This window comes from Exophiala spinifera, assembly GCF_000836115.1.
Source record: "Exophiala spinifera strain CBS 89968 unplaced genomic scaffold supercont1.3, whole genome shotgun sequence".
In the NCBI taxonomy this organism is placed as follows: domain Eukaryota; kingdom Fungi; phylum Ascomycota; class Eurotiomycetes; order Chaetothyriales; family Herpotrichiellaceae; genus Exophiala; species Exophiala spinifera.
The window spans coordinates 575,531-591,259 of NW_015622515.1; the positions used below are offsets into that span (position 1 = coordinate 575,531).

The following is a 15,729-nucleotide window of genomic DNA, read 5'->3' on the forward strand; positions in this document are numbered from 1 at the left end:
CAGTGACTGTGTTACGTACTTGCACTTTGTCATGCAAGAGAAGTCACACAAAATGCACAAGGCTCAGAAAACACGATGCTGAATACGACCAACGTTCAGATTTCCTTGTTCGCCTACTGCGCAGTAGTACATGTACAGTAAGATTTAATAATTCCCCGTCCTGATGCCACTGGTACGAACACATACATTCGAGCTGAACGGGAGGACCGGATGTCACGGACCAACCCAACCTACAGGAGCACCCAACAGTGCACAATCCTCCTCCCAGTAGATGGACGGCATTGCAGTAATTCCCACGTGTTCATACAAACCGATTACCATTCGTCCCAGTCCTGGACAGGTACTCCTCTACAAATGCCTCTTGTAGACCGGAAGTACACGTATTCAGCAAGAGACTGGAATGCCCACCTCAGAGGTAGCTTATGTACCTGAGAAATACGCTAGAGAACAAGATGACCCGGGTTCGAAGTTTTTCCTTTTCCGTGCTCCCAAAGCTTACATACCACGAGGGGCACGCAATAATACTACTGTAGCCTTGACGAGTATCTGCGAGGCTGAAAGCGGAGTATACAACACAAGCCCACCCACAGCCCATGAAAATTTTTCGATTCGTACCCATTTCATGTATCCGAGACCTCGATTTTCCCTCAAGAATCACACACAGAGATTGCTGGCGCCTTGCTAGCTCAATCGGTAGAGCGTAAGACTCTTAAACAAGAGATACAATCTTAAGGCTGTGGGTTCGACCCCCACGTAGGGCTCAATTCCCTCTCTCAACCCAGTTGAGGGTGATTCACTTCTTTTTTTGTTCTTTTTTTTTCGGTGCCAGAACTTGGTTCGAAAGCATCGGGTGGCTGATCGTATGCAATACTTCGTATGCTGCAATCTCGGCGGCACCGCTTCGTTTATACCTGATACTGCTGGCTATCTAGGTCCTTCATCGAGAGTATCTCTTGATGATACATTGTCAGGTGAGCCTTCCTTGAATCTCATGGATAACACCGGGCTGTTTCACCAAAGCCGGAAGTCGTTCTCCCCCCATACGTGATGAGTTTGTGGTTTCGGGGCTAGAAATCGACGCGCGAGGAATTTTTGCTTCCATCTAGTGCAATGTAGGATGACATAGTTTGGACAACCACGGCGTTTTTCACATTCAATCGCATTGTGAGTTCTTGGAACATCTTGAATATGTTTCGCTCGAAAGCGGCGACGGAATGGGCACCTCCTGGGTCTTAATATCTCATGACATACTTCAACATGTCGTAGCAATCATTCACAAGTCTCCAGCATCTTCTTTATGAAGCTCTGCAACGTCGGATTCCACAGAGCCGCAGCCACCCGTTCCTTGTCGGCTAATTGCTTATTGACCTCGTCAGCAGTTGAATGCGTCCCTTCTTTTATCCTCACGTCCACTCGGAACCGGGCTGGTAATGACTCTTCCAGCCGCACTCGAACTCCCAGACCGATCACGGTGGCCAGGCTGCAATGCTGAATGGTGGGAGTGATCAACACAGTAACGGTCTGTAAATTCGAGGCCGGGCGGCTCGGTATTGTGGGTTTGATCGATATATCTGGTAGTGACACCACTGCCAATGACCCAAGGGTTATGGGATGCTCAGGGTCCGACATTGTGGCAATGAGATCGTAGATCTCTTGAGCATCGATGGGTTCATTTTCGGCATCGCTATCACTGTCTTCGAACGAGGAGGGACTGGATGAGCGTGCGAATGGATCATTCATGAAGGAGGGGGCCGGATAGGCAAACGTTATAGCGCCGTCGGACTGTTCGTTTTGTGCAGATGTCCGCCGCCTTCGTGTGGGCAGGTCTGAGGGGTTGATTATGAGCGGATTGGCGTTTTTCCCGTCTTCCATGGCGGCGATAGTTTGGAGCGGACGCAATTTTTCTGAGAGACTTGTTCAGCACGACAGTCTGAGGTAGACTGATGACAACAGTGCGGTGAGGGTTGTTTCGTCGTGTTGATGGAAGAAACAGACTTGGGTCGACGAGAATTGGCCCAGTATCGGCATTCCCGGGCTTGGACATATTGAGACTAGTTCCACTCGTTGTCCTTATCAGAGGGCTAATCACGTGCAAATCAATACTCGCTTTGTCATTCTCCCTGTCACGTGCTAGAAAACACTCAGCGGCTCTCTCCGCTTGTCCTAATCTGATACTGTGTCCCAGTCAACAAGGCACAATGGATGGGCGGTTATCCATCGTCCTCTTACTCGATCCCCGTTGCGCAACTCACCTTGCATCGCGTCGACAGTGCACCAATTCCAAGCTCAGACAGACCACAATGTTGCACCCTTAACATCCAGCGCTTGGCGTGCGTCCGGGCAACCTCTATGACTATACTCATTACCAGTCAAGCAAAATAGAACATGAGTGCCAGCTAGTCATGTCATCTTCCCTCTCAGCCTCGACGAGTACAGTATGACGTCCCGGCTGCAGAGAGGGCTGAGGTACTTAGTAAGGTCACGAAATAGGCGTTACCTTATGCCTACAGTACAAATAATTGGCTTGAGGCTTGTGCCTATCACCCCCGGGGAAGGGGACCCGCAAACTCCTGCAGGGTTAGCCATACAAGTACAGTACGGTAGCAGCCATGGCCTACAACTTCCAAGTGTTGGCATCCCTAGCGGGGAAGATCGAGACCCGAGAAAACGGCGTGGAACGGTAGAAGCAGCGGTGGAAGCTTCGGTGGGTGGCTGCGACAGCGGGTCACTTCAGTGCTCGGACATGCCTGATGAGCCTAGCCCACACCCTTTGGGGCCTCCCGCAGGCTCACTAGGCTGAGCGCCAGGCTTCAGGAAAATTCCTTTCGCAAGGGCCTGGGCGTGTCCCAGAGGTCGATTCGTATACGATCAATGCCGGACACCTGTTCAGAGTACTCCGCAGAGTACGAGATGCCAGCGTGTGACAAAGCTTGAGGCGACGGTCCTTGGAAACTCAACGCAGCGCGAATCAACCGTCGTCGATCCCGTAGCGCCATTCTACCGTACTGATCAATGGACCCCTTAGCCTGGGAATCTGACTGCATGTGCCTTGAATTGGGGGCGAAACTGTTGCGAAGATCAGTAATGGAGTCGAGTCGATGACAAAACAGTGCGAGTATTGGGGGTTCCTCGTACTCCGTACTCGCAATCTTCTCCCGCTACTACTATTGCTACCAAACTTGCCCCTAGAACGTACAGTTTCTAGGCACGGAGCAAGACTCACAAAGGTTGTAGAATGTGCCTGGCTGTGCCCGATGCTTTGCCACCGAATGAGCCAACCCAACACCCTCTCTTAAGGATTTGTACCACGCACAGTCAAGTCACTCCTCTTGCCGCGGCGTAGTCAGCCTTCTCGCGTCAAGGTGGAGGGGAGAGCAGGATCTTAAAACGCCATCCTCTGACGTTGCAGCGCTGACGGGAATCGAGCCAACGACCTGCCGCTGTGCCTGGCCTAAGCACTTAGCACCCTGGTCTCTGTTACGGAGTAGCTGACCAGCTGCAACATTAGCTGAGACCTCAGACTCACTAGGCCTGGTGAGCGTGAGAGGAACAACTGTGGGACAGTGCGACTCTTCGCCGCACCACCACATGGCACAAACCGCTCGATCCTCACTCCCTCTCCTCCTCGTCCTGATTTGCCGAGCCCAAGTTTTTAATCAACCGCGGCGAAGCTGACGATTTAGCGAGACACATCAATCTGCCCCTGTCGGCGCACAGCCCATTTCTCCTCTGTCTGTGTGCAAAATGCACAGTCCATGGGCGTGCAGGTGAATTCGACGGATCCTCAAGGAGTCAGGGACATGGACAGGAGCATCTAGGCCACATAGAACGACAAAATTATTGGCATTTGCAGCCGGCGCCCAGGCCTTGGGCTACAGCATTATAGGCTACAAGCTACAGGCTTACAGCCACGGCGAAGATTTCAACCAGCCTGTGAGGTTTGGCGGCTCACTGGCTCCTACGTCGCCCTCGCATAAGCGGAACGATCTCCTGTCGAGTCACGCCCCTGCACCCACTTGTTTCCTCTATCACGACTGGGCAAAGCGCGGGGTGGTCGCTATTCACCTCAAACCTCGCGCATCTTCCTGTGTTTGAGAAATTCAATGCCATTGTTTGAACGCATCGTCCAGCCTGCCGCCCTCGGCCAATTCTTTTCCTGACTACTATTGGTAAATTGGTAAACCGCGCATGTGTCCTCCACAGGCCGAGGTTGGAGTTTGAGATTGCGCCACCAGAAAAGCAACGTCGCTGGTACGACTCCGTACTGACTAGTTGGCAACTCGAGAGTTTCATCAATTCTCTCGTCAGGATATCCCATTGTGATATATACGCTCTCTCGATCATCTTGCGCCACTGCGCTTGCCATCCCTCCACAGCGCGACCTCGTGCAGATCGGTCATCCGCATACGACAACGTTGACTGGATGTTTCCCGCCCCCTCCACGACAACGGGCCTTGATCTGGATTGAGCTACAGTCGCCGCGCTCTGCACTTACCCAATGTGGTGTCATCCGACACGAATGGTATTGCACCATGCAAAACTTCTCGATAACCTCCGGCCCTCCATCGGGCCCGAAGAACTATGTCTTTGTCGATGAACATAACCGACACAAGCGTCTCAAGGTAATGAGAGCCTGCGAAGGTTGTCGCCGCCGCAAGATCAAATGTGACTCGGCGACTACCAACACCTGGCCTTGCGCCGCCTGCGTCCGACTCAAGCTGCATTGTGTACCACCAGCTGGCGGTCTTGAAGGCGAGACCGGCGACTCAGGCCCCGACAGTGCTGTGGAACAGAGCATAGAGTCGCAACCCTTTGTCCAAAACCCAACACCGTCGCTTCAGCAAGCACCAAGCTATGGACTGGCAACGCCGCCGTTTCCGGCGACACAAGCCGGCAACTTCGCGTATGATGCCTACGTCGCCAACTATTCAAAGCCGCCCTACGACATAACAGAGAATGGCTACTATCCCAACCCTCAGCAATACCCTGGTGCCCTTGACGATCAATATCAAGCCGGCGCTCATGCTTTTCCCCAGTATCAAGGCGATCCTGACTCGCAGAGGGAGGAAAGGGCAGCATCCACCCCGATGGATCAGATGACAGCTGAAGAACTCATGGAGTATCTCGGTCAGCTTAAAATCGGCGAAAATGGCATTGCGCCTTACTTGAGGCCTGAGAAAACTCAAGGCAAAGATTCGGTCGCTCCAGTTAATGAGCCGGAGGCCGAAGCCAAGATTGCCGCAGCATTCAGTACCGATGCTGGCTCGCACATTCGAATACCTCCGGCGCTGATGCCTTCGGACGAGGAGGCTTCCCAAGCCTTCCAGACCTTTTTCAGAGATGTACATCCGTATGTTCCTGTCCTAAACCGAAGGCAGTTCTACGATCAGTGGCGCAACGATCGAGCGTCAATATCTCCTTTGATCCTCGAGGCAATTTTTGCGAATGCAGGTCGACTATCTGATGACCCAGCGCAAGGTGCCCAGTGGCTAGCCCTGGCCAACAGTAAGCTTGGCATGTGCTAATTATTTCGAACTCTGATTGACAAAGAGCAGAACATGAAGCGTGCTTCCTCGACAGTCCTCGTCTCAGTACGATACAAGCACTTCTGCTGCTTCTCAAAGCGCGGGAGAGCGCCCCTAAACGTGGATATTACTATCGATCATGGATGACTTGCAAAACAGCAGTCACTATGGCAAAGGACTTGGAGCTGGACGAGCACTACGAAGTTCATACCAGTGGAGAGTCGTGCGGTTCTACCAAGATCGAATGCTTGACCAAGACTCGATTATGGCAGACACTACTTGTCTGTGAGACAATGGTCGGCGGTCCACAAGGTACCTAAGAAGCAGCTGTGCCTCTGTATATAAAGGGCTTAGCTAACTGTATCAGGTCGCACGGATCTCGGCGTGGATCCAAAATCAGTCGATACCAGCGTCAATCCTCCTTCTTCTGATGTGGATGACTTTGAGAAGGCAATCTCAAGACAATTTGCCTATTTCGTTCGAAACGCTCGTAACATTCGTCTCATAACCGATGTCTCCATCAAGCTCAAGAAGAAGAAAGACTGGGGGCTAGATCAAGAATTCGTGGCGCATAATGTGGCGTTCAAGAAATGGCCTGATGAATTACCCAAGGATCTTCAGGTGACCTTTCCACAGGACGGGGGCGTACCGACACTGCCATCCCATTTCGTTGGAAATATGCATTCACATTACCATCTCGCCATTGTCATGCTTCATCGGCCGCAGCTCAAAGCTTCCGAGTCATTCGGAGCCGACACTCAGTGGAGACATCATATGAGTACTTGTTATCAATCGGCAAAGGCGCTTTGTCGCCTCCAGGAAGCGGTCCTGGCTCAGTACGATCTCACAGGGTTGCTGTACATGCAGAGGGGCATCAACTTTACGATCTACGCCATCTTGACGTGTGTCATGATCCACCTGATTGCCCTGTCGTCGCCGGACCCAGAATACAATCTAGAAGCCAAAGACTATTTCGTCCGACACATGCGCATCTTGGAACGATGTATAGCCGCTTGGCCCATGCCAGAGACTGAAGCGCAAATCAATTCCCTCCGATCAGCGTTTTCGGCAGACGTGAACAAACCTTTTGAATTGAAAGAGTCTTTCCCTCTTGGGTCGCCTTCCGACCAGTCGCGCCCGTCGCCGGCATCTCAAGGCCCTTACGAGAAGCAGCAGCAGCAGCAGCAACAGCAGTCAACGCCACAAGTGTCTGTTAAAACCGAAATCCAACAACCTCAACCCAATTATTTCCCCTCGCATATCCAGCAGATGCGTGGGCCAGCTGGTTATCTTGCCACCCCTCCCGTGTCTGCTTACTCTAGTGACTCTCAACCTCAGACACCCCTGTACGCCCAACAGTACGACGTTGACCAGGCCCATTACACCAGCATGCCAACGAGCGCGTACTATCACCAGCAGGGTACCTCGGCGCCCGAACTTCAGTGGAACCCGACTCCCATCATCGACCAGTTCGACACGGCGTTCGCCATCCCGCCGTCCCAACTTGCGCCTCCCCCATCGTCGTTGTACGGAGGCAGCAGTTCGTCACCGCCAGGTGGCAGCATGCAAAATATGCAGGCCAGTTTCACCTCGACAGGTTCGCCGACATACGGAGGAATCAACTCGCAGAATTACCCCCAGCAGCAGCAGCAGCAGCAACAACAACAACAACAACACTACTTTGCGTCGCAGCCTCAGTCTTTTCCGGACCTGTCGTCCCCCGTGGCCGGCCACATGGGTCAGCTTCCGGCCGCGTCGTCATCTTCTTCGACCGCCTACCCGGCGTCCGGTGTGGGAGCGGGCATGTTTGTCACGTCTCGACAATGGCAGCAGAGCGTGGCAAATGTCATGGATACTGGTGGTTTGAAGAGGAGAGGGGACTTTGATCAGCAACGGCATGGGTGAATGCTCCGAAATCATCCTTTATAGGAGGAGTATGGATGGCGATCTACTGGTTTGCTTTGGAAATCCGTCTTGTTGGTCTAGCAAAGCCTCGCATGGCAAAGAGAGACTCGACTCGACTCCATCACCCCCCGCCCGCTCTCCGTCTCTCCACCTCTATCTCTCGCCCCTCCCTCTTCTTGATTTTCCCGGGCGTTTCCTTTTTTTTTCTCTCTCTTTGCGGGCGAGGACAAAAGAGACGCCGTTGATGAAGAAACGAGACGATAATGACGATGACGATGACTATTATTAGTGCTATTATTATTACTGGTTGGGTTGATATCCCCAGTCCAAATTGGGACATGTACATATGCGTCTGTCTATCTCTCTGTCTCTCTCTTTGTGTGTGTGTGTGTGTGTGTGTGTTCGAGACAACTACGAATAAAATCATCGTAGTGAAAGTACGAGAGAGAGAGTACAGGACCTCAAGTAGGACGGACAAAACGCTCAAGCACCTCATGTAGATAGATACGCACAAAGTAGGACATTGGCGTTCGAGCCATGAGGTGTGTGATACTTGGGTCATGAGACTAGTTACTACCTATGTATCATAGGTACGGCCTTTAAAAATTATAACAGGTAACGCGCTGACGTCCTCCAAATAGACTGTCATCGGTAGCAGTGGCAGTATCAATGCCAACACCGTCATTGGTATTGATACTGATATCGAGATGGTATGACGATGTAAGGACTCTGGAAGTATGAGTATCGCTCAATGGTACAAGCACTATCTGTCTCTTTCTTTGTGTGAGGTTTGAGTTTGTTTCTTGAATCTGCCCCCGCGTCGCCAATTGTCAAACAGGAGTGAGTAATAGTGCGACGTCGAGGTTGGATTTATCGGTAGGGTCGCCTAGTTATAGTGACATGACTGAGACAGCGTTGTTGCTCGGTTCTGTGAGACTTTTTGCATCTCTCTTTCCGGCATACGGCTTCTGCACCTTTCCTTTGGGGACCTTTCTCTAATCAGTTGACTCTCGAAGCAGTTTCTATCCTAGGACTAAAGCCAAGGCCGTCCGGCTTTCGTCCTTTGCAGCATGGCGAGCGCGGCGCTGTGTGCTCGCATCGAGAGATATTTGGACAAGGTGGCCAGTGTATGTTTGTGCAATTTCTTTTTTCAACCACAAGCACTAGCACGCTTGAGTTTAGTGGTATTTGGTCACCTTCTGGTCACCTCCTGGTCAACCATTGCATCAAACTGCGGTCCCAAGCCTCTATGCGAATGGGCATCTCCATCTGCCAAAATGGGTTCTTGCACACGAAATCCGCGTAGCGCTCATATATGCCCTTCATGAGAACGTCCGTGTTCGGCATGCTCGGGTCCGTGAACAACAGAAACTTTGTGCCCGTCAGGGTTTGGAAGACGGTCAATCGGAAAAAGGACGACTCGAGCGTTTCGATCCCTGTCGGCGCGACCGTGGGATCGGGGTACGTCCAGTTCTTCTTCCCGGCAGAGCTCGCGGACGAGGTGACAGGTAGCTTCGGCGTTATGGAGCGTGTGATGGCGTGTACACCGTGGAATGTACCCGCTAGGACGAGGTAGTCGTTTGTAGTGAGCGTGCTGGTCCCAGGGAGACCTAGTGTGCCGCCTGTAGATTGACCTCCTCCTCCGCCGGATTGGTTTGGGTTCGCGGTGGCCGCGCCACCAGGAGGAGACGTAGGGAATGTGCGGTGGTACACTAGCGAGCCCGCTTTGGATATGATCATGAGAGCGAAGACGGGCCTGAGTGTTCCCAAGGAAAAAGAGGTATTAGCACAGACATCTGATGGTAGTGAACTATTGTAGTGGACTTACATGGCGATGAGATGGCGGGGACCGCTGTGCGGTCGAGGGGGTCGTTTCAACAGGTTAGTATCATCTTTCTGGACAGCTGGAAACAGACGCGGCTACTCGAAACGCCTACGAAAGGCGTCGTTCGTTTGGAGGCTGGTGGTCAACATCGATCTCTGAAACCATTTCCTCAGGGACAAGTATACAGTACATGGAGATCACCATCAAGGAGTCACTGCCAAGGTTTCGTCAAACCGCATGCGTCCCAGCCTCGATTTGGGAATATAATGATGCCGCTTTTGAGCAGCCTCGGCCGGTTGTAAAGACGTGTTTGACAGGGTATCCCCTAACTCAGCCTGTCTAGCACTTGATCTTTCAATGATCTTAAATCTAGCGTCGCTCTACCCTTGCAGGTCAGTAGGGAGGCTTGGAATATGGTTGACGCGGCTACTGGATGGAAGAGCCTTCTGTTTGAGCTCCTCGTTATACGCTCGTAGGGCGTACGAGGAGTAGTTGCCGCTCCAAAGCTCCGTCATCATCGCCCTTTCATGGCTCCAAGACGTCAACTGGATCGTCTTCAAATTCCTAACCCAAGTTCAAGCGATATGTCAAACCGAGTTGATGAAGCAATCGCCACAAGAATTTATTGGATTCGACGAAAAAGCGAAAACAGAGACACAGATTGGCTTCCACGGATCTCTGATAGACGCCTTCAAATAGAGGAACCCCTGGGCGCGTTGGGCTGTGCTTCAACTCAACCAAGTTGCCGACATTCACCAGAGGTCGCGAGTCTGTCTGCCGCTGGTGGAGTCTGGCCACTCTATTGCGCTCTTCAGATCAAGGCCCCATTATGCAACTTTATCTTGAGATGGGGCGTATTAAGGCTTACAGCAGAAATGAGACCGTCGCTGCCAGGGTGCGTGAGAGGATGAGTAAGAGAGTGACAAGGTACTCGTAGAACTTCTAGTTATATGTACCTATTCAATATACTGTACGCGCTTCACGCCGCTATAACGACGTCAGCCTCGGGGCAGTTTGACCGTGTTGCCAAGGCTGCGAGGCTACTGACGTGTATTTGGAGTCGCCTTGACTTGCGGCATCTCAAACAAGCAACCAAGCAACCACCACTATTACCAGCTCAATCTCCTCAACCTCGTATCCCCTCGTTCGCCTCATCGCTTTCCAGTCACCTCATCCCTCCAGCTCCGTTTTCTTGCAAGCCTTTTCATTCTCTAAGTTCGCTTTCGAATAGAAGCCTCGATCGTCTCGCAACTACTCAACGCTTCAACACCGCCATCATGGTGCTCGAGGCGACGATGATTGTGGTGGACAATAGCGAGGCCAGTCGGAATGGTGATTACCCGTACGTGCTACGATGCTAATGTCATTCCTGTTGCTTACAAGGCCTCAGGCCAAACCGATTCGCAGCACAATCCGAGGCCACGCAACTCATCTTCAACGCAAAGACAGGGTCGAACCCCGAATCCGCAGTTGGACTCATGACCATGGCCGGAACTGGTCCCACCGTCCTGAACACTCCCACCACAAATTTTGGCGCGATTCTAGGAGGTCTACACGAGACCAAGATCAAGGGACACATCAGACTAGGCACCGCGATCAGCGTTGCGATGCTAGCACTCAAACACAGAGCGAACAAAAGTCAACGGCAACGGATTGTTGTCCTGATCTGTAGCGAATTGGACCCGAAGTTTGGAGACAAGAACGACACAGAGAAGGAACTGGTCAAACTGGCTAAGAAGTGCAAAAAGAACAACGTCTCGGTCGACTTCGTGGCATTTGGCGATGCGGTCGAGTCTTCTACAAAAGCAGTACTGGAGAAGTTCGTGGAAGCCGTGGGTGGTTCTTCAGGCGAGGGTAACTACCTTGCCGTTATTCCTCCCGGCCCTGGTCTGCTCGGCGACAGCCTCATCACGACGCCTATTGTCAACGTGGGTGGAGATGCAGGTCCCAGCGGAGGTGGCATGGAAGGAGTCGAGACCGGCGGGGGTAGCGGTGGAGGGTTCGAGTTTGGAGTCGACCCTGCCGCAGACCCCGAACTGGCTATGGCGCTGCGCATGAGTATGGAAGAGGAACAGAACCGACTTGAGCGAGAACGAAGAGCCCGAGAGGAGCAAGAACGACAGAGCGGCGACAGAATGGAGACAATCACCGAGGAGGGTCAAGGACAGCAGCAGTCATCAACGAATGGAGATGGAACTGACTCGAAGCAGCCTCGAGTGGAAGACGACAAGAAAGAGTGAAAGCGGCTTGCACTGTACCAATATCTGATAGAGTTCTTATTACGTTCTGAATAAGAAAGAATGGGCCCAGGCCTTCTATGGCTGGCGTGCTATCATATCAAGATACAAGCTGAAATCCAAGTGCTTGTTCTAGTCTCCCCGATCTCCCTGACATGATCACATCCAATGCTCAATTAGCCTCTGGACATTCTTCTGTCTTTGCCCGGATACCAAAAATGATTGGCCGTAGCGCCACGTAAGGTCCTGTGATGGTTCCAACATTACACCCGGCATTTGTTTCAGCCTCTAAAGTCGTTACCTGCCATTCATATGGTCATCGAAGCTGAGGCATGACATGGCTATGGTCATCCCTCAAACCGGCCCTTCACTTCCCCATCCATGAATCAATCAATGTCATCGGGCATGCTTCAATTCAAGCCTTGATATTACTCCAAAAAGCTGAGTACCAGACCGTCAACAATCATAGGGACGAAATGGCATGATATGCAGGAAACGGACACAATCTGCTTCCGTGACGTTGAAAGCGGAGGGTGCGCGGATGCCTAGTAGGTCGATCGATGTCGTTGGTTTGTGTCCATTTGCGCGTACCATTGTGTGCGCGGACCATTGTGTGTGTGCGTAGGTACATATCGTGTACATACTGTTTGTGTGTCTTTCATCTTGGATTTCCCATACCCATTATTCTGTCCTCGCGACTCCTCACTATCCGCGCCTTGTCTCCCGGTAACGGCTTGAGTTCGTCATTGGGATCAATCGTACCGCCAGTTGCATTGGATGAGGCGTCACGTCGGGCGCCGCCGCCCATCTGCATCTGCGCATCGTGATCGTGATCGTGACCGGGCTGCCGGTGCTGGTGACCTGCGGTTCCGTTGCGAAAGTAGCCCTCGGGGTCTTCGCCGGTCTTGAGGTAGCGCGCGTAGGCGACTTTGCGGGCGAGTTGTTCCTCGAACGCGGCAATGTCTTCGCTGGTTATTGTGAGCGCCGTGGGTTTGCGGCGAAGCATTTTTGTTTGTTTATTGACGATCGTTTGGTCTCCCGTCTGGTCTTTGGTATGGTCTGGCGCGGCTGGTGTGCCCCAGATACAAGTAGGAAGTGTGGTCTACAAAGTAACGAACGTGCGGGAGAGAATGTCGTAGGACGCTAATACTGATACTACTATTTCACATGTGAAGTGATTGTGTGTATCGTGACAAGGTTGTTGACAGCCGACGTGAATATTATACAAGTAGTACAGCAAGTCAACCTAAGGTAAACAATATAAATATTCGGAACCACAAAAATGCGGAGGGACCGGCGATCGCACGTAGAACACCACCGTAAATATCGTCTCCCCATGTGTTAATAGTATGCACCTTCTTTTGTTCCCAGCATGTGCGATACTCCAAACTGGCTGTGTCACTTGTGTCGTTCTTTTTGGAACATTCAACTCCTCCTACAAAATGACGCAGGTGTGTGTTGAAATGGTAAGTAAACTTGTCGAGATCGGATCCCGGATCCCAGATTCTCGAGTGCATGACCAGCCACAGGTCTCCAATTCTCGCCTCACAGAAAAACCAGCATCGTATGGGCCACTGCGGTAGGTATAGTGCCCTGCACGGTGCGGAAGCATTTTCAGCCTGATCGATGACTATCCTAAAGAACTGGCGACCGAAGAAAGATGTCGACCTGCCTGTACATGCAGAAAAGCCGTTTGCGCAGAACTACGACAAGGTCCAGGAACAACAAGAACTCGGTGCTGTTATGAGATACTATTCCCTGCAACCCAGAGATGTTCGAGTGCTGGAGATTCTTCAGCCTGATGATGGGCAACTTCACCAGGACAACGATGGATAGTATCCTCGCACGTGCATCAATGGTGACCCATCCAAAGACGAAACGAGAGCACGAACCTAGATGCCCTCTGGTCGAATCAGTCACATTGCACTACACCATGCTGGCCCATACGCTGAGACCTTGCGCTAGGATGAAGCCGTCGACCCTTTATCGCCCTTAACTAAGACTGGGACGACGAAACCGACCTTGGGAGTATCACAATGGATGGCTATGGTCACGTTGTACAAAAGAACTTGAACAAGCCTGTATTTGCTTTGAGAGACATAAATATGGTGTATCAGGCTGTAGAAGATGCGCGAACGCCTTGCGTATCGTTCAGAGAAACGCCGCTGAAGTCAAACGATGAAGCACATTTACAGGGAACCCATTACGAAATACAGCAGATGGCAGCCACCTGGCTCTCGACTCTATCACTACCGTCAGTCACAAGAAGTACAAGTCTGTGTCCGAAGTACTCAAGATGTGGCTCACGCAAGACTTGAACACATATGGGCCGGAGATATAGCCTGCGCCGTCAAGATGGATGCTCCGAGAATCCCGTTCGCACTTCTGGATCATCCAAGAAGTGGCAATCGGCGAGCCGACTGCTGTGACTGTGCGGAAAGAGCGCGACGACGTTTGCAAAGATGATCAGGTTCACGACGCTTTCCACCTCCACGAAGTAACCCGCAGATACCGCGTCCTGATGCCCAGCAATCCAGCAGTGTACGATTCCTATCGTAACATCTTGCACTGTCAGTGGGAACAGTGCGAGGAATTTCAGACGCTCCAAGATGCACTGATACACTCGTCTCAAGGTAACTTCAAAGGAAACTTACTTACCCGCGGTCGTATGGCGACGTCCCGGAAACCAGCTGACAAGTTGTATGGGATCTTGGCTCTTTTGGACGACGCCATTTTGGCGCAGATTGTGCTCGGTTATTGAAATTCCCTGCGTGAAGTCAACATGTCTTTGCAAGCATGTGGATGCGTTCGAAGGAAATATGTGCATGCTCGTCCAGTGTGGCGAAAACAGCAGAAAGGACCAGAGGTGGACATTAGGTCTTCTGCCTTGGACTCCGAATCTCCTGATGAAAGAGATCAAGCTGCAGCTGAACAACGTGGACCCTGAATTCAACAGTAGCGGTGGGAGGCCTGCAACTAATGTAAAGTTCCTGGACGACGACGATTCATTCTTGTCGCTCGAAGGAGTGCTTCTTGACACCCTGGACGGTTGGAGCAAGACTCGACTTCGATGTGACGATTTCAATTCGGTACAAGACATTCGGAACTCGGCGTCGTCTGCCAATGCGTACATTCCAATTGACGAAGAGCTGAAAATGGCGTTGTGGAAAGAGCTGGTTTGTAACCGAGCAGGCATAGCAACGCTGCTGGACCTCATCATGAATGCATTCTGGACGCCGCTATTCTGGATGTTCAATGCGCTCCGCCTCACCTATGTTCGGCTATACGGCGTACTGACGACTCGTTGCGCTGGAACTTACACCTTTGGCTTAAGGGGCAGCCGATCATTCCAAGTCGGTGGTAAATGCCTCGCAGAACTTTTCCAAGATCTTGGGGTCATGAGGAGTGAGCCATGGGCTTACTATCAGAGTATCGGAAGAGCGGTCACTTGAACGTGACCAAGAGATTCGACATTGTGACAGAGTCATGTTCAAGGCCTGATGAACGCTGAGATGGTGAGATTGTTGGAACATCTATTTTGTCAGATGAAGCGAATACTCATCGGTTGAGAGATTTCCAGCAAGGCTCTCGCGGTTGATTTGCGAAGCTGATCTGTCCGAATGTGACCGCTTTAAGCATCTAGCCACCTTCAAATAGCACAGCTGCGATCTTAGAGTAATAACCAGGTTGGATCGAGTGATTGATTGTTGGAGAGGGTCTGAAACTAGTCAGGATTGGACCTCCTAAGGGCCGTGTTTTCCCAAGCAACTGCCCTGACCGATACGCCGATACGGTTATGCCCACCGCAATCAGTAGCCGCTGTCACCCAGGCGGGGAGAAGATAGTATGAAGGGTGTCAAAGATTGCGACGTTGATGGGCCGCTGACACTCGCTTCTGTCGATACAATAGTACGAGTATGACGTTTGGGCATGAAAATCGCCCGTGCTCCGTACGGAGCACTCGTACACGTGGGCCCCTTGCTCGCGATTGTTCTCATTGCACCTGCTGGTCGGGGTACTCGGCTCCTGCATACTGTAACCAAGACGAAAGCAGACTTTCCGATCTTGAAATTGCGCGCATGATGGGCAGACTCAGGGGGGAGGACGAAGGATGCTTAAGCGAGAGCAAAACAGTTCCACTAGAGCCGTTTTAATCAAGGAAGTTCAACCAGGAGATTCCCGAATTGCACTGAGGCGCAAGGCGTTCGGTGGTTCCTGAACCTGGTGTACCGTTTGG

At 51.8% G+C, this 15,729-nt stretch overlaps 6 protein-coding genes and 1 non-coding gene across 7 annotated transcripts; 4 read left to right on the plus strand and 3 right to left on the minus strand.

The window, feature by feature from the left end:
• Positions 1-675: 675 nt before the first annotated feature.
• PV08_03944 lies at positions 676-761 on the plus strand. The gene has a single exon. It is a non-coding gene; the product is annotated as a tRNA-Lys (tRNA).
• A 508-nt stretch (positions 762-1,269) lies between these two features.
• On the minus strand, positions 1,270-1,872 carry PV08_03945 (uncharacterized protein; the record flags this gene model as incomplete). The annotated part of the gene is made up of 1 exon (XM_016378294.1): positions 1,270-1,872. The coding sequence occupies one exon, from the start codon at positions 1,870-1,872 to the stop codon at positions 1,270-1,272; it is 603 nt and encodes a 200-aa protein (XP_016236971.1).
• A 2,660-nt stretch (positions 1,873-4,532) lies between these two features.
• Positions 4,533-7,430, plus strand: PV08_03946 (uncharacterized protein; the record flags this gene model as incomplete). Its single annotated transcript, XM_016378295.1, has 3 exons — positions 4,533-5,505; positions 5,556-5,837; positions 5,893-7,430. The coding sequence occupies 3 exons, from the start codon at positions 4,533-4,535 to the stop codon at positions 7,428-7,430; spliced, it is 2,793 nt and encodes a 930-aa protein (XP_016236972.1).
• A 1,203-nt stretch (positions 7,431-8,633) lies between these two features.
• Positions 8,634-9,170, minus strand: PV08_03947 (uncharacterized protein; the record flags this gene model as incomplete). The annotated part of the gene is made up of 1 exon (XM_016378296.1): positions 8,634-9,170. One exon carries the CDS (start codon positions 9,168-9,170, stop codon positions 8,634-8,636), a length of 537 nt encoding a protein of 178 aa, XP_016236973.1.
• Positions 9,171-10,532: 1,362 nt separating this feature from the next.
• On the plus strand, positions 10,533-11,495 carry PV08_03948 (uncharacterized protein; the record flags this gene model as incomplete). The annotated part of the gene is made up of 2 exons (XM_016378297.1): positions 10,533-10,597; positions 10,646-11,495. The coding sequence occupies 2 exons, from the start codon at positions 10,533-10,535 to the stop codon at positions 11,493-11,495; spliced, it is 915 nt and encodes a 304-aa protein (XP_016236974.1).
• A 655-nt stretch (positions 11,496-12,150) lies between these two features.
• On the minus strand, positions 12,151-12,498 carry PV08_03949 (uncharacterized protein; the record flags this gene model as incomplete). The annotated part of the gene is made up of 1 exon (XM_016378298.1): positions 12,151-12,498. The coding sequence occupies one exon, from the start codon at positions 12,496-12,498 to the stop codon at positions 12,151-12,153; it is 348 nt and encodes a 115-aa protein (XP_016236975.1).
• A 1,813-nt stretch (positions 12,499-14,311) lies between these two features.
• Positions 14,312-14,944, plus strand: PV08_03950 (uncharacterized protein; the record flags this gene model as incomplete). The annotated part of the gene is made up of 1 exon (XM_016378299.1): positions 14,312-14,944. The coding sequence occupies one exon, from the start codon at positions 14,312-14,314 to the stop codon at positions 14,942-14,944; it is 633 nt and encodes a 210-aa protein (XP_016236976.1).
• Between the last annotated feature and the right edge of the window lie 785 nt (positions 14,945-15,729).